General features: G+C 40.4%; 1 protein-coding gene across 8 annotated transcripts in view; it reads left to right on the top strand.

The window, feature by feature from the left end:
• The first annotated feature begins 7,170 nt into the window (after window positions 1-7,170).
• LOC140344060 (lysine-specific demethylase 5C-like) overlaps window positions 7,171-20,731 on the top strand; it is a 30,775-nt gene continuing 17,214 nt past the window's right edge. For 3 of the 8 annotated variants that reach the window (XM_072430978.1, XM_072430981.1, XM_072430976.1), the window contains exons 1-7: window positions 7,171-7,303; window positions 8,505-8,830; window positions 15,695-15,772; window positions 17,812-17,934; window positions 18,741-18,911; window positions 19,013-19,150; window positions 19,361-19,426. In XM_072430978.1, coding sequence (XP_072287079.1) covers window positions 8,687-8,830; window positions 15,695-15,772; window positions 17,812-17,934; window positions 18,741-18,911; window positions 19,013-19,150; window positions 19,361-19,426 — 720 coding nt within the window. In that variant the 5' untranslated portion in view covers window positions 7,171-7,303; window positions 8,505-8,686. Of the gene's footprint in view, window positions 7,304-8,504; window positions 8,831-15,694; window positions 15,773-17,811; window positions 17,935-18,740; window positions 18,912-19,012; window positions 19,151-19,360; window positions 19,427-20,731 lie in introns of those variants that run through there. The other 5 variants (XM_072430980.1, XM_072430982.1, XM_072430979.1 and 2 more) reach the window with 3 other exon arrangements.

The raw sequence follows: 20,731 nt of genomic DNA, 5'->3' as shown, positions 1-20,731 counted from the left end.
ATTCCCCCACCTACTAGATTGTAAGCTCTTCGGGGCAGGGTCCTCTCCTCCTGTATCACTGTCTGTATTAGTCTGTCATTTTCAATGCCTATTTAATGTACAGCGCTGCGTAATATGTTGGCGCTATATAAATCCTGTTTAATAATAATAGTAATAATAATAATAACTTTGGGATCTTTGACACAATGGATAGCGCATTGGACTAAAAAAAAGCTGATATTCAAAGCTTGTGGGTTCGTCTCCCACCAGTCAATCTTGAGATAAAGTTGTATTGCTAAATTAAATTGCTTGCACTGATAAAAGAACAACAACACATTGAAGAGAGATTTAAACTCTGGTTTATAGGGCTAATTTGCAAATTTCCTGTCAACAATTCTCCTTCCTTCCTGTTCCAACTGGAGACTATGGAATAATGAAGGTTTTTATGATTAGCTTAAATTTTGAGGCCTTGCATTGGAACGACTGTCTGACTGGGAGCCAATAGTTTTTTTAGCTCAAAAGTCGAGACCCTCTGAACGACTTACGTGAGCTCTGTGGTGCAATGGATAGCGTGCTGAACTTTAGGAAATGAAAAGGTATTCAAAGGTTTGTGGCTTCAACTCCCACAAGTGTCAGTCTTTAACAAGATACGACATTATATTGCTGAACATGATGGTTAGGTTTTTGCAAGGGATGTCAACCAAAATGTATATTAACCTACACCATTCAGACCTTGTGGACATGTGTCCTATGGTGTCAAGAAATCTCTTCCACCTCAGTAAAAAATGTCAGATGTCAAATGTTTTGTGTTAGTAAATCTGCAACTGTGTTTGCCATCTGACTGTTGATCAGTTTTAACGTAGCTTTTCAAACTACACGAATTGAGGGCCAACACTTGTCAGTTGTTCAGGGCTTTGTTGTTTGGTTTCAACTTAAACACCACACACTTTTGAAATGGGGCCTCTGTGGCCCAATAGATAGCGTGTTGGACTTCCAGAAAAGAGCAGATATTCAAAGGTATTGAGATTTACTCCCACCAGACTCAACTTTTAACCTTGAGACAAAGTTGTATTGCTAACATCGGACTGTGTTTTATGGTGTCAAGAAATCTCTTCCACCTCAGGAAAAAACAGTCATGTCAAAGATGTCAAATGTTTTGTCTTAGTAAATCTGCAACTGTGTTTACCATCTGACTGTTTATCAGTTTCTTACATCTGTTATGGACCCAACTACTCTAAATCTTGCTTTTCTACAGCTCCCATTGCTTACTTCTACTTATTCCAACCCTGTTCCCCAGCCACCTGCCCTGTTTTCGAGACTTTCTACCTTTTCAATAACTATGCATATCTACTGCCTGCTAAGACACCCTGCTCTTTGCCCAACCTCACCTGCCTACTGCCTGCCTTGATTTTTTTGACAACCAAAATGGTCTGCTGCCATGACATGTTTGCATTCAGGTTTAATAAATTGAACCAATAATAATTTCATTCTAGATTCCATTGAAAATACTAAGAATTGCATTAAGAATAAAAGCTTTGCATTGCTTTTATCAACAGGGTCTAAGTAGTCATCGACTGCTTCCATTCATCCTTATGTAGTAAAAGGCGAGTTCACAGCTTTTGACATTTGCAAAATTTCCCTGGGATTATACCTGCCCCTCCTGACACAGGTTATTATTATTATTATTACTATTATTAATAAAAAAAATAATAATAATATACAGTATTAATATAAAGCCAACATATTACGCAGCACTGTACATTAAATAGGGATTTCAAATGACAGACAGAAACATATAGTGACACATGAGGAGGAAAGGACCCTGTCCCGAAGAGCTTACAATCTAAGAGGGTGGGTCCTAGGTCTCTGCCTAGGCTGCCTTTGGGCTATTCAGCTCTGATGCAGATTACCCAATGACCACATAAACTGTTGTTAGCTACTAAGTTGATATTTAGCATGATACTATTTTTTCTTTCCTGCTTTCCATCTGAATGCACATTGTGAAAAACTTACAATTTACAGTGGATTCAGAATGAGCAATTTCAGTACAGCAGTACAGGAGCCTGTAAAACTGTGCAATAATGATTTTAACCCTTTAAGTAGCACATGGAGTATGTGCATAGAGTAGTTGCACATGGAGTTCCTCTCCCCCGTCACAGACACACCACCATTGTGCCATTGTGCACACCTCAAGGCTGAGAATTACATGAAAAGAATTGGGAAGACTACTCAAATGTCATTAGAGACCATTTCCTAATTGTTGGGAAGCATCATAGATTATTATAAAAAAAAAAAAAACTCTCAATTATTTATGGTTTACCTATATGTGCATCCCAGTGGACTGAGAACATAGGAGGGATTTGTGGATGTAGATCCTAATGTAGGCACCACAATAGCAAATTAGGCAGCTGGGGGCTGTGTACAAACACAATGACCCCGTGGGACTGTAGTGCGTTTTTTTAAATGCTTAATCTGAAAAATGATGAGAATAGTTTGCGTCACCTAACTGCAGATGTGAAAAGGTTCTGCTTTTGTTTCAACATCTTGAAAGGTAGGTATATGGTTTTCTCTCATTATGCAATGTATCTGATTTTTAACTCCTTGCATTTTTCTTTTGTGAAGATCCCCTCATCATACAATATAGTTATTTTACGCTGGATTATGAGACACTCCTTTTCTGCATTTGCAGTAGTTTCTATGTGGTGTATTCTATTCCTGACACATGGTTTATTTTTCTCTAAATACAACTCCAAGTCCATGAAATTTATTACTAGCCGCTTCCCTTTAACAGCCAGTGAGATAATTCCCACTGCCAGCCAGATTGTAAATTTTACATTGTGTTCTGAGTGCGGTGGTGTTAGTATAGTCATCGTTATATAGACAGCTTCTATGAGGGTTGAAGAGGACTCTCAGATGGGAGGCAAACTAAACAAACATTCTGTTGACATGCCCAGAAAATTTCATCAATGTAAGTGAAAGAGCTCAGACTGACCAAATGTAGAATATATGATTCTCCCACTGACCCAAAGAAAATGATGAACCTCTCACAGACCCAATATTCATTATATGATGGAGCTCCTGCTGGCCCCAATGTAAGGGATAGAACTTCCTACGACACCAGTTTTAGGAACAGAGCTCCTAATCTCATTGACACCACTGCTGGAGGAACATGCACATAATATTGCCCACTAACACCAATGGAGTGGGTCATCTGGCTTTACTGTTGTTTTTTTACTTGCCTTTGAGGGACAGCTAGCGACATGACAATGGACTTTGTAAAGCACTGCATAATATGTTGGCACTATATAAATACTGTGGAATAATATTAATATCCCACTTACAGAAAGAATCACACATTCTTTTATTCCCATTGTCCCAACATATTTTCCCTAACTGCTCACCTATGTAATGCGCACTGTGTTATATTCTTCAAACTGCTGCATTTATTATCTTGTGCTGTATGGTAGATAATGCTCACTACTGCATAATATATAATATACTCATGAGCACTGTCCACTGCAAGATGTGCTGCATGTTACACACACACACACAGTTAGGTCCATAAATATTTGGACAGAGACAACTTTTTTTTAAATTTTGGTTCTGTACAGACTTTCAGCTTTATTTCAGTGGGTTGAACAAAAAGATTTCATAAAAATGTGAGGAACTAAAGCCTTTATTTTATACAATCACTTCATTCATTTCAGTGGCTCAAAAGTAATTTGACAAATTAAAAAGCTGAAAATAAAATGTTCATTTCTAATACTTGGTTGAAAACCCTTTGCTGGCAATGACAGCCTGTAGTCCTGAACTCATGGACATCACCAGATGCCGGGTTTCCTCCTATTAATGCTCTGCCAAGCCTTTACTGCAGCGGCTTTATGTTGCTGTTTGATTGTGCGCCTTTCTGTCCGAAGTTTAGTCTTCACAACAAGTGAAATGTATGCTCAATTGGGTTCAGATTGGGTGACTGACTTGGCCATTCAAGAATAATCCACTTCTTTGCTTTATTAAACTCCTGGGTGTCTTTGGCTCTATGTTTTGGGTCATTTTCCATCTGTATTATGAAACGCCTCCCAATCAATGTGACTGCTTTTAGCTGGATTTGAGCAGACAGTATGTCTCTGAACAGCTCAGAATTCATTCGGCTGCTTTTGTCCTGTGTCACATCATGGATAAACACTAGTGTCCCAGTGCCATGGCAGCCATGTATGCCCAAGCCATCATACTGCCTCCGCCATGTTTTACAGATGATGTGCTATGCTTTGGATCATGATATGTTCCACACCTTCTCCATACTTTTTTCTTGCCATCATTCTGGTAAAGGTTGATCTTGGTTTCATCTGTCCAAAGAATGTTTTTCCAGAACTGTGCTGGCTTTTTTAGATGTTTTTGAGCACAGTCCAATCTAGCCTTTCTATTCTTGAGGCTTATGAGTGGCTTGCACCTTGGAGTGCACCCTCTGTATTTACTTTCATGTAGTCTTCTCTTTATGGTAGACTTGGATATCGTGACGCCTACTTCCTAGAGAGTGTTGTTCACTTGGTTGGCTGTTGTGAAGAGGTTTCTCTTCACCATAGAAATGATTCTGCGATCATCCACCACTGTTGTCTTCCGTGGACGTCCAGGTCTTTTGGCGTTGCTGAGTTCACCAGTGCTCTCTCATGATGTACCAAACTGTAGATTTTGCCAATATTGTAGCAAATTCTCAGATGGGTTTTTTTTTTTTCTGTTTTTGCTTAAGGATGGCTTGTTTCACCTGCATGGAGAGCTTCTTTGACCACAACTCCAGGACTTTTATCTGCTTAATTGATAACGACATAACGATGGAATTGCCCAGACCAGCCCATGAAATAGCCTTTGAGTCAATTGTCTAATTACTTTTCAGCCCCAGAAATGAAGTGATTGTGTAAAAAAAGTTTTAGTTCGTCACATTTTTATGCAATCTTTTTGTTTAACCAACTGTATTAAAGCTGAAACTCTGCAGTTCAACTGCATCTGAGTTGTTTCATTTAAAATTAATTGCGGTAATGTACAGAACCAAAATTAGAAAAAAGTTGTCTCTGTCCAAATATTTATGGACCTAGCTATATATATATATATATATATATATATATATCTCAAGTTATATAAGTAAAGAAAGGAGAATGTATTACCTTGCCTGGATTAGTATTAGGTGGCCAACACCCAAATAACCATAATAAATATTTTAAAGGAAAGAGATGAAGAACAAACAAACAAAACTCCATTTTCTTTGTCTCTTTTTTTCAATATACATACATATATATATATATATATATATATATATACTGTATGTATATATATATATAAATATATATATTAAAAAAAAACAATTCGACTTTGTACATTGTGCTGTATGCTTCATATGATATTTTGTGCCAACATAGTCATAACTGCTGTGCTCCACATCCTATGCTGCACTCTATAAACTGTGCTTTAAATTATACATTCCTTACGAAGGTATGAGTTGTCTCAGTAATCTCGGGTTGCCATGTTGTCTCCAATAGCCTTAATTCATTTCTGAAAGTTTGGATCTGACTAAGTGACCAATCACTGTATTTTTTACATGTCCAGAAAAGCATTCTTAATGGAATGGCGTCTTTAAAAAAAAAAAAAATTCTACCCTGAGGTCCATGTGTCTGAGGGATACAAGTGATGTTTAAATTCTATTCAATTAAGCCCAATATTTTTGTGCAAAATAGCCATGCTCGTTTTCTCTGGGAGATGCTATGCATGTGTTAAATGTCACTCATTCTTCAGACCTATTTATACCTGTGTTGTGCATCCATGAATGGTAGGTAGCATATTGGCTTATATTGGGTTAGGGTCTTATTCATACAAATGCAGTGTGGAAAATCCAGTTATTTGCATGGGGGGCACTGCAGCACCGATCAGTGAAATGTTCCCCACCACATGTGTGCGTTGTTTGTTGTTACAAGGATTGTGGCATATGTGTGCAGTGTATGCTTACATTCTGCAAATCCATGCCCGATATTTAGGCAAAATAGCCACACCCTGGGACATGCTACCCATTTGTGCCACATATTGCCCAACACCAATGTGTCCAACTTTCTCATGGCTACTTTATATCAATTCTTGTTAAAAAAAGCTGTGGCGGTAAAGACTGATAGGGAAACCCACAGCCTCTTGCGTCACATCTCCCAGGAGGCTGTGGGCTGCTTCTGCTGCACATGCTCGAAGTCCAGTTGCACATGAAGTTCCACTCCCCCCCTCATAATGTAAAAAGAAAAAGTTTTTGAACTCACGCATGAGCAATAAGATCAATTCTTTTAAAAAACATTTGCAGGAAGACAAGTCCCCTGATATTGCACCTGCACAGTTCGCATTCGGCTAACATGGGAGATAGTCACGCCTGCTTTTTTAATAGGAGAGAAGCGAGGTAGGCATGGGACTCATTGGGGTCAGTTTTTGGACAGAATAAAGGCTTTTTACTTTTTTTTTACCAATAAAGGTAGGTGTTCATTGGTGCGCAAAGTGCCACTAAAAGGATTGTGAACGGCACCTCATGCAACCAAAAACCCAATCCATAAACAGTGGGCCACATTTTACTTTTAATGGTGGTGAACCAGTCACTGTGATTTAAAACACCCATGCCTGAAAAGTTTTGCTGCTTTTCTTCCATGCCAAGTTTCACTGCTTTATAAATATGGTTCAAACATCAAAGCTCACTTTTTAAACTTTGGGTCCACTCTGGTTTCTTATTATCCCACCATCTGTTTAGATCCCCTCAATACTTCCACCCCTCCCCCATCCTGTCCCTTTAAACATTGTTTTCAAACGTGCAGTCCAACTTCCGGGTGTGATGACGTCCCGCAGGAGCTATTCCCCCCTCCTTCACACCACCCGCTTCCTGTGTGGCCACGCATGCTCAAATAGGCCCTTTAAACGTGCGACTGGATGGGAATATCAAGTCCGGCTCTCTTCCCGGCCGGGTTGTTGTGAAGCTATATATCCTTCCGCCGAGTGGACTCTTTGACGTATGCGCCGTAAGTGAGTGCGGAAAACAGCTTTCCGTTCGGCTTTGTGGCTTATAAAGCGTCTAGTTCGTCATTCTGGTGGCTCTTGTAAAGTCATCAGGCGCCGACGGGAAGTCAGACGCCCGATATAGGGCGGGGTCATCGGAGGGGGCGCGGAAGGAGACAGGTGATGAGTCTTCAAGATGGCAGCTGCGGAGAGTGAGGGGGTGAAGCGACTCTGAAGGGAGGAAAAAAAAAAAAAAAAAAAAACCCAACACACAACAATAACAAGGTGGAGAGCGGCTTCTGAGTGTTCCTGGAGAAGGGTGAGGAGGCCGGGTGTCAGGAACCTTGGGGGGCTATGTCCATCCCTATCCTATCACACTGGGGTTTGGGAAGGAGGAGTATTGGGCTTTCCTGACTTCTTGGCAATAAGCAGCAACACCAGGCCGAGGGACCATCTTCTACCCCCTTTTGTGGGTAAATCTTGAGTGTACAGGGTTCCAAGCTTCCTAAAACAACAGCAGTATCTTATATTTTAAGGCTTTATCCCCAAAAAGTCTGCCCGCTTCTCAGAGGAAAGGTGACTGCCTTGTGGTTACCATTGGCAACCAGACCTGTCATTATGTCAGCCCCTTTCAAGCCATTTAGATAAAAATCCATTATTACAAATCAACCTCCCATAGGCTGTGATCCCCACCTATTGCGAACTTCGTTCAGCGTTGCCGGTAAAGGAAGCAGAAGTGTAAAAACTAAAGAAATTGCAAGTTTTCGTAAAACTGTGTTGGAAGTCATGGCGGTAATGTATCCATTGGTTGTTGCATGTCCCGCGTGGTGAACTACTAGCGGTGCCTAAGCAGGCTAAATATTTATTTTTGTTGATTTTAAGACGTGATTACATGACCATAGTACCTGCTTTTCTCCTTTTAGCGCAGCAAAATGTGGGTGGAGTTTGGAATCGGCGCATGGATGCCGCATTGTGCACACCGGCTGGAGTCGACCAGCGAGTTTGGCTTTGGAGTGTCCGCTGAATAATCGCCGGTAGACTTCTACCAGGTGCCTTTGACGCCCAATGTTGGCAGGAAAGTAGGAGCCAAGGTCTACTTTGTTAGGGGTGCGAGGTAGGTTACTTGCATGTATGGGGTGCCGTATGACACCCAATACCGGCAAGGAACTGGGAGTCAATGTCAGCCTCCAGCTAGGGGTTTAAGGTAAGTCCTCCTGTATAATGGTAGGTAGGTTACTAAAGCATATGGCGTTTAGTGCACTGATAAGAAACAGGGAAGTAACCCATTAAAAGAAACAAGCTGCTGGCAGGATCATCAGAATTCAAGAATGACAACCAAAACTGGGTTTATAGTTCGCTAGTAATCTGTGATTTACCGGTTGACTGACGCTTTAAATCTCATGTGGACGGCTGTGTGTGTGCGTGTCATTATCATTGAGGTTGATGGAAGTTGTCTGCTCTATAGACGGAAGCACAACCTCTCTTGCTTATCATTTCTTTTTCTTGTCTCCCCCAAACAGGAAGCACCTTCCTGGCGAGCAGTCACAGCCGTGACATCTGGAGAGGACAGCCTGGTGGACAGAGGAAATTTGGCTTTTTTTTTTTTTTTAGTCTGCTTTGGATTTGAAGGATGATTATGTGATACACCTCAACCCTCCCTTGGATTAAACATTCTTAAATTTGCAAGTAGTGACACAGCAAGATGGAGACTGAGGAGTTCATCCCGCCCCCGGAATGCCCTGTGTTTGAGCCTACTTGGGAGGAATTTGCTGACCCCTTGGGTTATATTGCCAGGATCAGACCAATCGCTGAAAAATCAGGAATTTGTAAAATCCGCCCGCCTGTAGTAAGTAAAGTCTGTCTTCGATGTTGACATAGAAGCCATTAACGTGGCCTTTAACTTCTGGAAGTTCCTGTAATAACGTCTGGATTGGGATTATTTACCAGTCAGTGTGCTCTGGGTTTTTTTTCTGCCATGGAGTAGAATTTTAGCCTATTTTTTTTTTTGGGTAATTGTTAAAAAATCTCTCCAATGTGAAGGACGCGCCCTTTTTAGATTGCCAACTGAGCAAGTGTCCCCATAGGAAGATTTATCCTCTCTTGTATTAGTGACACCTTTCTTGTTTTACCAAGGTATAGGAAGAAAGTTATTGTAAGACCTTTTACACAGGAATGGATATTTTGCTAATTTTGTGTTCACCAACTTATTTGAAAACACACTACATATATGTACGATATCCTGCTCTTGTAATAATCCTTCTCAGATAGAAAGTGATGGTTGGATGGTTGGAAATTCTGGTTGGATTTGATCAACGGTTTGTTAACCCTTTGATCAACTTTCAATCTTTGGGAATTGGGTGACTCGGTGGACCTGATAGGAAGCTTCCGATTCAGTCTGCTGGGTCATTTCTACACACAAGTTGTGTATTTCCCATCGACATTTACCAACCAAGGATTAAGTAATGAATTGTGTATGATTTGGCCCCTTTTTAATTGTGAGCAATGCCACCTTTTTATTAGATTGATGATGAGAATTAAAAATAGGCCTGTGCTGGCTAGACCTGCCCTTTCTTTGGGCCTGCTTTCGATCGTCAAACTCCAGCGATTTGATTATTGACAATATGGCTGCCAGGTGGTGTTTTTTGTAAGCGTGCAATCCAGTGATGTTCCTTACAAATAACTACAACTTCCTAGTAAGATGGCTGCCGGGAAGTGTTGGTGTCTATTGTCAAAGTTTAAAAATCCCCGTTTAGTCCACAGCACCTAGAACATGTTATTTATCGTCTTACTAATGATCAAGTAGCTTTTTTTTTTTTTTTTTTTTATGCCATCTGGCAATCCAGATTTCTGAGCCCTTTTGTTGTTTGCCCTTTGACACTGGAAGAACAGGCAATTTGATGATCGAGTGTATAACAAACCGACCCCACCCTCCCCCTCTCTGTTAGTGCTAAGCACTACCTTACATTGAATGTCATGGCTGCTAAGTGAAGCTCTTTGTCTGTAGCAGGAAGGGGACAGACAGGGCAGCTCCGTGGGCTCCATCAGGAATGAAGCCAAATCGGCATTCTGGTTTTACTGGGATTACTTCGTCTCGTCCTAGAGCAGGCATCTCGCTATATTTCTATAAACATTTAGTTGAAGTAGATTCTCTGCTCTCGGGATGGTTTAATCTACGAACCTAAACCTTCTACAGTTTTAATGTCTTATCAGAGAATTTGTGAGAATGTTTCTAAATTTATTTATACATTCATTTCTTTATGTTCTGAAGATGACACTGGTTGGATCTCTTCATTAAAAGCCCACCTTAGTGGGGACGTCACTTGTGCCTCCCTATCTACCTGCACCATACGTGATCCTTTTAGAAATAATGCGGTTAAATCCTTGATGCTGCCATGTTGCTTTCAAGTAATTGCTGACCTTGTAAATGGTCGGCTTACACGTAGTTAAGAATTTTGTGTTCTTTCCCCGTGTGTGGTCACACCTAATAGCCATACAGAAAAGGATGAGTGTCCATTATCTGTCTCCTTGTCTCTCACGTAAGCAGTGAAACTTGAAGACCTATTTTTTTTTTTTCCCTGGATTCAGGCCTAGTGAAAACCATTTAATACTACGCATGGTGCAAATGAGCTCTTGTGCAATTTCTCAGTTGTTAGTGATCACAAAAGCCCCTTTGCTCGTGTGACTTCATTTTTTATTAAACAGCATATGTTATAAAAGCTCTTGGGTGTAAAAGTTTAAAGTTACAGAAGGTATTTAAAGGATGTAATAGGCATTATCCTTTTCCTACATTAATATTATTATCCAGTATTTTTATAGCACCAACATTTTACAAAGCCCTTTACAAAGTTTATAGTCATATCACTAAATGTCCCTTAAAAGGGCTTACAATCTAATGTCCTTACTATAGTCAATAACACATTATAAGGACAATTACCCTAAGTGTATGTTACATGCAGATAACTTCTGTCCAGTAATCCATCCGACAATACTGCTGAAAAAGTCCTGCATAGGGGTTGGGGAAGGGCAAAAATTGAAAAGTGCAATATGTTTATTTTGATTTCAGTCCAGGTGCAGATACTTCCCTATTCAGAGTTTATGAATATATCAGCAGCTCGTTTTTTTAAATTTGATTTTCTGGAGGGCTTGGTAGTTGGTAATATTGATCATTTAAAGTGTATATTATTAATATTAATAAACAGTATCTATATAGCTCCAACATATTGCGCAGCGCTGTACAATAAATAGGGGTTGCAAATGACAGACAGTGACACAGGAGGAGGACGGGATCCTGCCCCAAAGAGCTTACAATCTAGGAGATGTCTCATATATATTAGTATTGAAAGAATATTTTTGATTTTTGTCCTGTTTACTGCTATGCTGTGCATTCTACAATTTTTCGCCCCCAAACAATATGATCTGAAGTATTGGAGGAGTTCTGTACTCCTAATACATTTTCTGTCCTAGGGTGCACAGCTACGCCTTTATACATACAGTAGGTAAGTGTGGTCACCTTAGGAAAGGAAATGTCTGCTATTTATTACAAAAATCTCGTAACCCCAAATATGTGATAAACCAAATCCATCTTTCCAAAATTATTTAGGTGGACAGAAATTGAGACCGTTGACCACGGCATGAGTGTGACAGCCAGGCAGCTAGATCCATCTAACCCCATACTCTGTTCACACATTTCTGTGCATTTTCCTATGGTATTGACACATGTTGACATATGTTGCCAAGGTCCGTCATAATCCGTTCAAAGAGGACCTGAACTCGAATAGCTAAGGCAGAAAGTTCAAGCAGTAGATAACAGACTACTAGCCAGTAGTTACTGTGGCCTTCTTGGAGCTGATCTTTCGCCATTGATCACAATGCCATGTTCTTGGGCATGGTCATCTTGGTAGAAGAAGAGGACTTTGTTCCTCACGTCAGAGCTGTCACCTGATGACCAGTTCTCTAATAATTGCTCAGGGAATACTCCAGCAGCAAGAGACGTCCATAAAGCACAAATCCACTAAATACTAAAGCAAAGAGATGCATACTTTGCAGATGTTATATGATAGTTAAGAGATTTATGATCCCATTTAAAAACGGGTGGATTGCAGAACTTAAAACCATCTTTGCAACATACACCAAACCAGCCATTGGTTTGATTACACACGTGATACTTGCAGTATAATGATGAAAGCTGAACTAAACCCGGTGTATGCTCACCTGTCTCCGTTCTGTGGCATCTGCCACCATCTTCTCCTTGTTCCAAACTTTGGCCATCTTGAATGGCCGGGCCAGGATGATGTAACTCCGATGCAGGTACATTGCAGTTTTTCATCCTGGGACGAGCCCGGGATCCTGGCAACTAACGCTGAGCCGCGCAGAGTCGGCGATCAGGCAGGTAAGAATGCTTATTGTAGAAGGGACATCCCCTGTCCATATTTGTAATCCCTGCCCAGTCATAACCATGTTGATCTTCAATAAATGCACTCTACCTGTAGTGGGCTTATAACACAATTCATTTTTTTTTTTTTTTTTTGCGAACTACTCAACCCTACCACTGAAATTTTTTACAACTTTGTAACCTAAAGACATAAGAGGTGGTACAGCTGTGGTGCTACTTTAAAAAATAAACAAAAACACTTGTATTACGCCGAAGGAGAGGGAGTCGGGTACACAACCAAGGTATATGACACCCTCATGCTTAATTTGATCCCTGCTGGTACAGCTGCTAGCGTTGTTTCCCGGTCATGTAAGCATGCAGATTTTTCAGGACAAAAGGCTGCATTAACAGATCTTTCAAGGCAAGTCTGTTCTGCCCAGGTCCATACTCTCTTGAATTTGAGGTTTCAAGTTAATGCAGTTTGCAAGGATGGTGACTGATTTCAGCCTTCGTCATCCTGAGCAAGCCTATGAAACTAATCTCATAGAAAATTGCTGGAGTGTTCCATCTGCTGCACTAAATTTTTAAAGCATGCCATAGACCGTTTTTATTGAATCCTTTTTGAGTTTCTTTTTTTGAAATGAAATGATTGTCTTTTAACGGAAATAAGACCTATATAAAGATGAGACAAACTTATGATTGTTTGGTACTGTGCAGGTGGCTGAGAACAGCAGCTTTTTGATCTTACAGCTGCAAGATCAAGCACCCATAGCTCCACCCTGACAAATTATGGAACAAAGAAAATTGAAGCAAAAGTAGAATGCATTTGCCCACAACCACCTGCCAGATTTCTCTATTAGCCTAAAAGACTTTTCTTTGCCGTTTTTTTGTAAATTTAAACCCAGCCACCATGATACCCCAGAATAGATGTTAGCCAGGTGTAAAAATCTGTTTGGTATCTATTTTTGTTCATTTTTTATTTTGTTTTGACAGTTTAGCATCTATACTTGTGCTCTGGATAAAATAAAAATTACTTATGTTTGGGGCTCTCTTATACCCCCCTTCTCCAAATTTTACTTGCATTATATCTTAATCCCACAGGTTTATTCTCCGCAGTATGACTCCAAAGTCTTTCTACTTAGTCTATTGGCAGCTCATCGTTGTAAATAGTAGAACACCAATGGTCCATCTTCTAGTGTTGAAGAGGGGTACAAAAACATTCAAGCACTTGTTCTTGTTCAAGCACTGCAAGGATAACCACATTTTATCAGGAGTTTAGCTTTATACCCTTGTCCAAACTGAACGGTGAACATGGTCATTTTATTTTGGACTTTCCATGGAGGGTTATAGGAATAGGAAACTGTTAAAGCTCTTTCCTAAACAGTAGTTGTGAACTTGAAACTTACCTCTCCCCTGTTTCGCTAAAAAGTGTATGTGTAGTGATTTGTATCTGTTCCTTTTTCTTCTTTCTGTCCCCACCTTGTGGAGAGACTTGTTTCTTTTTGGCCCCTATGATGTCATCACAATGGTCGGTAAAATCCCTTTAATGCTTACTTGCTTCTAAAGGTACAGGATTCGGAGGTGACACGCTGTTTTCTTTCCTATCATCTGAGTCACTGACCTGAAACAAGCTGCTAGGACAAGTCATTAACTGCTGACTTGTTCTAAGTAATTTGCTTACTATGCAGCAAAGTTAGATCCAGATGACCGGACAGAATCCCGCAACTTAAACCGATCATCGATGGCAGAATCAAAGATTCATTCTAAGCCATGTTTGTATATTTGTTACCTTTATTACTTTTGAACAACTGAATTTGCGGAGCACCAAACAGTAGCCGTTTCACAAGAATGAAGACGATGATGTGATTCATCCTTGTTCATTATTGTAGAAAGGGACAGGCAATGTCCTTTCTGCAATAATGTGTTTTACCTGCCTGATCTCTCTGGGTTTCTGACTACAGAGCTGCATATGCGTGTCATCACCTTTGCTTGCCAGGGGAACCCCGCCTTCTTCTGTGTGTGCCACGGCTGAACTAACCCGCATCATCCCAGCACAGCTAATTGCGATTTAAGATCATCTCTAGGTGGAAGTAAAGGAAGATGACGGTGCCTTTTGATGGAACGCAGATATCGAGTTATCCCGGTTTAGTTGAGCATGTTTTACGTGTTTGGCTGCTCTCAAAGATCTGCAGCCTGCATAATGTTATATAAAGGACTTTTAAAACCCTTCTAGATCTATTTACCCATCCTTTGACTTTCACATTTTGCTTTGCTAATGGCTGGAAGTGACATCTTTTTATTTGTCTTTTAATGTTACATTTACTCGGCATCACTTTGAAGATGTTAAGTCTTTTTATTACACAAAAAGTAAACAGAACAATTATACACGCCCAAAAAATAGCAGCCAAAAACAAAGCTTTATGAAGTTGGTCTTTGTCTGTTAAGTACTTTACCTTCATCCTTAGTAATAAATATGTGCCTCTTTTAAAAAAATACAGTGCAAAGGTATTTTATTGTTTTGGATCTTGACAGATCCATCAACATTTCAGTTGGCATCTTGGTTGCTTATAGTGAGGCCGCCATGCCTACGTGGGCTACATGGCTATACTGTATGTCATCTTTTTTATTTAACCATGCAGGGAAGGGGGGGGGGGGGGGGTGTTCAAAGGTAGAAATTTTGCCATCGCTTTATTCTGGAGATTTTCCAGAACATCATTCTGACTTCTGTGGAGCCTTAAAGCATACATAAACTCTCAATTTTTTAAAGTGAAATGGGAGCCCAGAGCCTCCCAGGATACCTACGTCACTTATCCTGGGAGGCTCTTGGCTGCTCCTCAGAATCTTGGGCATGCACAGAAGGAGCCCTTACATCAATAGGGGTAAAAAGATCGGCAAGTTTTTTTTGTTTTTTTTTACCCGAAGTAGCCTGGCGCTCCCTCTGCGCAGGGATGAAAACTGATATCGGGACAATGCTGGACTCGATGGAGGTAAGTGAGATTTTATTGTTTTGGGTTACTTCTGCTTTATAGCAGAATTCCCCCTAAATTCCCCCTAACCCATTCTTGGGTCAGGCCCTGTTCACCTGGATGTATAATGGGTATTAAACGTGTGTAGTAAGGGTGTCCTATAATGACCACTGAGCGAGACACTGCTAGTGTTAGAACAGTTGTTTCTATGGAAATGGGTATATATAATATCCATTTATGCAACATAAAGTGATTTGGGGAATTTTGTTACTAACTGTAGTTGGAGCCTTGCATTTTACCAAAAGTAACACTGACTAGTTTTTTTGCAGCTAAGATTTTACTAATATGTTTTTTTTTTTTTTTTTCCATACAGGACTGGCAGCCACCGTTTGCAGTTGAAGTGGATAACTTCCATTTTACGCCTCGTATTCAGAGACTTAATGAATTGGAGGTAAACATTTAAAGCTGAGCATTCTTGACTGGTGCTAGCATTCTCCTGTGATGTTAGAATTGTGATTACAGAAACATACAGCATTAGGGAAAGTTTAAGAAAAAAACTGAGGATCTTAAATCCTCAGTGAAGATTCTGTTGCTAATTTTGTCCTAAAAAAGCACAGATTCTGGGGCTATAATTTTAAAACTAGATTATGTTGTAACAAGCACAACCAGAACAAGCATTTAAACGATATAAAGGAGGAAAAAAACTGCTCATTTTTCTTTTGCTGACTTTTAAGTGAATTAAATGTTAGGCTATGTTCACACTGGTGGTGAGGTTGCTGTGTGGTTACAACTTCTTCACACCAATGAATCGCTGCCTTGAGGTAGATGCTACATTTGGCATATGCCCATGGCAGCTCAGTATAGAATGAATATGTTTAGTAAGGGGCTGGCAAGCCAGGGTTCGCTTCCTCCTGACTCCGATTTGAACCTGCCCATATACAGCACACTTAAGCTACGTACACACATCAAATTTTTCTCGCCCGATAATCGGCTATGGCCGGATATTGGGCGAGAATCTGCCGTGTGTAAAACCAGCGTCATTCATCATCCGTGGATCCGTACTGGCGGATCCATGAACGACGAGCGATCCTAATGCAAGGTAAGGGGGAGAGCGCGCAGCAGGGTGCCGCTCCATCGCTCTCCCCTCTCCATAGAGCAGAATGGTGCTGTATGTACAGCACTCGTTCATGCATCGTGCGGTTCTTATCGTTGGAAAGGATTGTGAAGGATCCTTTCCAACGACAAGAATTGCACATGTGTATGCGGCTTTACACTAGGGCTTTGCTCTGGATAACAAATGGTTAATGATCAAAACTTTAGCAAACTTACATTGAGAGCTGAAACTTGACAGTTCCAGTAGCAGATGTTCTGAAAAAGTTACACAGTAAGTAAAAGCTACAATGTATAAATCTCCCAAACCTTAGGCTACTTAGACCAACAGTCACCAACCGAAAATTTTGGTGGTCCACGGGCTCTGTACAGTGCACCCCTGAGCCATGGCTATGTGCAGTGCACCCCTAAGCGAGTTCAGGAAAAGCCCCCCAAAAGGGGGTACAGACCCGCGGGAGCAGCAGACCATGTCCCCTGTACGGATCCAAGGCTCAGGGAAGTGGGCGGGTGATGTCTCTGCACACCACCCGCTCACTCTCCCATCACAGGCTCAGACCTGCGATGGGAGAGTAGGCAGGTTCGGGCGGGCGGGTTCTGGCATCATGACGACACCCGGCTCCCTGTGAATGCACGGTCTGGAGCTGGTAAATTTAGTGGTTCGCCAGTCCGAAAAGGTTGGCGACCACTGACCTTATACAGTCAGATGATTCTCAGCTATAATCTCCTCAGGGCTGATATCCGTCATGTACAGTGCTCGTTGTCCTGGCGAATCCACCAAGGACGAGTGATCGTAATGGAATCTCATTCATGCATCTTTCAGTCTTTTGTTGTTGGAAAGGATCATGAACGATCCTTTCCAAGGACAATCATTGAATGTGTGTACACAGCCTTAGAGCAGTGTTAGCTGGCTACACAGACAGCTCTGTCTGCACAAAGCCTAAACTGAGAAGCTGTCTGATAACAGCCAGCTGGATGGGAAGTGAAAATTGCCAGGCAATCCATTTGTTAAACCTGCCTAGGAAGAACACTTTTGTGTAAAAATGTCTTAATGATTGGACATGCCCCTGGTACATTTGTTCCCCCTCGACTTGTGTTCTAGGAGAATGGAAGCTTCAGATTCCAGTTTGGCTATTTTAGGATTTGTTTATATATTTTTTTTTTTTCCTTTAAATTATTTTATGCATACTACTTTACATTTTTTTTTTTACAATTGGAGCCGACTGCTTTTTCTGAACCAATTGTAATATTATGTAATATATGTAATGCAACATTCTTTTGAGCTGGGTTATGTTAACAGGTTGTTGGAACTTAGTAGGATCTTGAAATATATCAATTTATAATGTTACTCTCACTAATCCTAAAACTTCTCGGTTCTGCCAGGCTGAAACTAGAGTTAAGCTGAACTATTTGGACCAAATTGCAAAATTCTGGGAGATCCAGGGGTCTTCTCTCAAAATCCCTAATGTGGAGCGCCGAATTCTGGACTTGTACACCCTAAACAAAGTAAGGACACAATATATAATGTTTATTGTATTTGTTTCGATCTGTGACTGCATTTTTATTGATGGAGATTGGATATAAAAAATTATACCTATATGTTTATACTGAAATCAGCAAAAAGACTTCATTTTTTTTGTCCAAATCTAGATAACTTAAAGTACATTGTAAACAATTTTTATTTTTTTTTTATTTTTACAATATTGTAATTATTTAAAAATGCTGACAGTTCAATTAGGTGGCTGCTTGCTACAATTTTTAATAAAACCTCAGTGCTATGGGTCTAAAATAATTGACCCTGTCAACAAAGTTAAAAGTCCCAAAAATACTTGTCTTTCCCATGCTACTAAACACTGCTGTATTCAGGAGGAATGGTCCCCCTGTGTAACCAACCCTTCTATTTCCATTGAGCTGTTGGGTCCCCTGCAGCTCTCCCTTTACTTTGCAGCTAATTTTCACCTGTATCTTGTAATGTATGGAAGTCAGAGAGAAAATCTTCAAGAGCTGTGGATGATAAAAGAGAATAATACTCTAGGAAAGTGTCTATCAATGTACTTCAGGGTGCCATTCCTCTGAAATAGAACGGTGTTAATCATGGGAAAGGGATGTTTTTATTTATTTTATTGAATGATCTGGTACAATATAACTTGGTGACAAAACTCATGAATCGGACAAAAAAGGTCCAATTGATCAGGTTGACAAAAAGGGTCTGGCACCCAAATTTGCAGAATCTATACCTTGCAGGTCTTTGACAAATATGAGGGCAGTGGCCTTCATATTTTGAATGTAAATGAGTTTATTTTATATTCTAGATTGTACTGGATGAGGGTGGATATGAGCCGATCTGCCGAGAGAGAAGGTGGGCACGAGTGGCACAGCGCATGGGGTATCCCTCAGGGAAAAACATTGGTTCCCTTTTGAGATCTCATTATGAACGCATCATATACCCTTTCCATATGTACCAGTCTGGAGCAAACTTGGCGGTAAGACTGGGGAAACTATTTTGTTCAGCTGAAGGATGCATCAGTCTACATATCTTGACTTGCTTTATTTTCTTTCTTGCTTTAATTTTTATTTGCCTTAGGAATATAGTGAACAACCACGGTTTGACAATGAAGAGAAAGATAAGGAATACAAACCTCACAGTATTCCTTTGCGACAATCTGTGCAGCCTTCAAAGACCACTAGCTATGGGAGACGGGCTAAGCGCCTAACTCAGGAGGTAAGTTTCCTTATCATGTAGTGTGGTATTCCCTTCACACCAGTCTGTTATTGCTTAGCTGCAGTTTTGGATATAACTGATTTTTTTAAATCCATCTGGCTTTTCAGGATGGTGTGTGAAGGTGGTCATGAAGGAACCCGGCCTTTGGGGGGGGGGGGGGGAATTGACATTTCTCACGCTTTCTTTTCATGTTCTTGTCATTCCATGCAGGATCCTGACAGCTCAGATCCTGCCTCTCAAAGCTCCTCTCTGCCCCCTGAAACATCACCACCCTGGGTATACATTTCTGTTGTGTTTATAACTTTGTAATACTGCAATCTACTTTTTACTTGTGTGTGTTCCATACTTACCAAAGTTTGTATTATTCTTCCTGTGCTTTTTGGCTTTCTCTTAGATATATTATTGCATGTTGGGTTCTTTGTGCTCTATACCTTTAATCTAAATTCTTTTTACCATTAGCATCTGCTAACAGTTTATACCCTGTAGTGATATCCTTTGATTTACCTTGTAGATTTCTATGCTGGAGTTTGTTTTTTCTCATTCAATTCTGTTTTCTCTAATATTTGTGTTTCCAATACCAGCCTTCAAGTACCAAGATATATTTTACTTTTTTTTTTTTTTTTGAAACGCATATGAACCATAAAGCACTTAACATTTTTTTTATTTCACTTTTTGAAGTTCAATACATATTTACCAGTTCTATTAGTATATAAATATATTAAAACTCAATCATTAATACTACTTTGATTTTCCTTTTTATATACACTGTTTTAATACCAGTGGCAGGGAGCACATGTAGAGGCATAACATAATACTTTGGACTCTGATTAGGCTATCATTTTGTAATTCTGAGCTGTATGGGGAAGCAGCTATCTTAAGACAGACCTGGTTGTGCCCTCCTGTAGCAGGCACATAGGGGTGGCTACATAGGGGCTTTAGGGGGACCCCCTTTGAGGCAAGAGCAACCTCAAAGAAATATGGGTGTCCCTGATCAGTTCTGCAAGATACATTGTCTTTTAAGAAATGTTTTCCAAATCTGCAAACAGGAATGTGCCAAAAGAATATTTGGAGACTAGAAACATTCTGTAGGCAGATGTCAGAATACTCACTGCAACAGAGTACTTTCTCACCATTTATAATACAGTGCTCTGTACAGTTGAAAGAAGTGGAAGAAAACACTGCTGGAGCCCATGGATGCACAATAAAGTACAAAGAGCCACAGGTTGCCAAGCAGTGGCACTGTCAAATGCTTACCCTTTTCTGGAAGAACTAGATAATTGTTTGTTGACATAAAGCAACAATACATAACCTGTTGGTTTAGATGCCAGTACAGTGACCTGTTCATTACCCTTAATCGTCAGTTTCACAAGCCATTTTTTTTTTTTTTTGTATTAACCTCCCTGACGGTAATCCTGAGTGTGGCTCGGTGTTAATTACCAAAAGGGGTAACCTCAAGCCACACTCTGGGTGGATTTTCCAGGGAGTTTAAAAGTCTTACCTGGCTCCCACGGTCCAGCAGCGTCCTCTAGCGGTGCTCATGGCGTCCTCCAGCGGTGCTGGGCATCTTCTTCCCCTGGCAAT

Source organism: Pyxicephalus adspersus, chromosome Z (genome assembly GCF_032062135.1).
Source record: "Pyxicephalus adspersus chromosome Z, UCB_Pads_2.0, whole genome shotgun sequence".
Lineage (NCBI taxonomy): Eukaryota > Metazoa > Chordata > Amphibia > Anura > Pyxicephalidae > Pyxicephalus > Pyxicephalus adspersus.
Note: the sequence above shows the minus strand (reverse complement) of the source record. Positions and strands in the feature narration are given on the sequence as shown.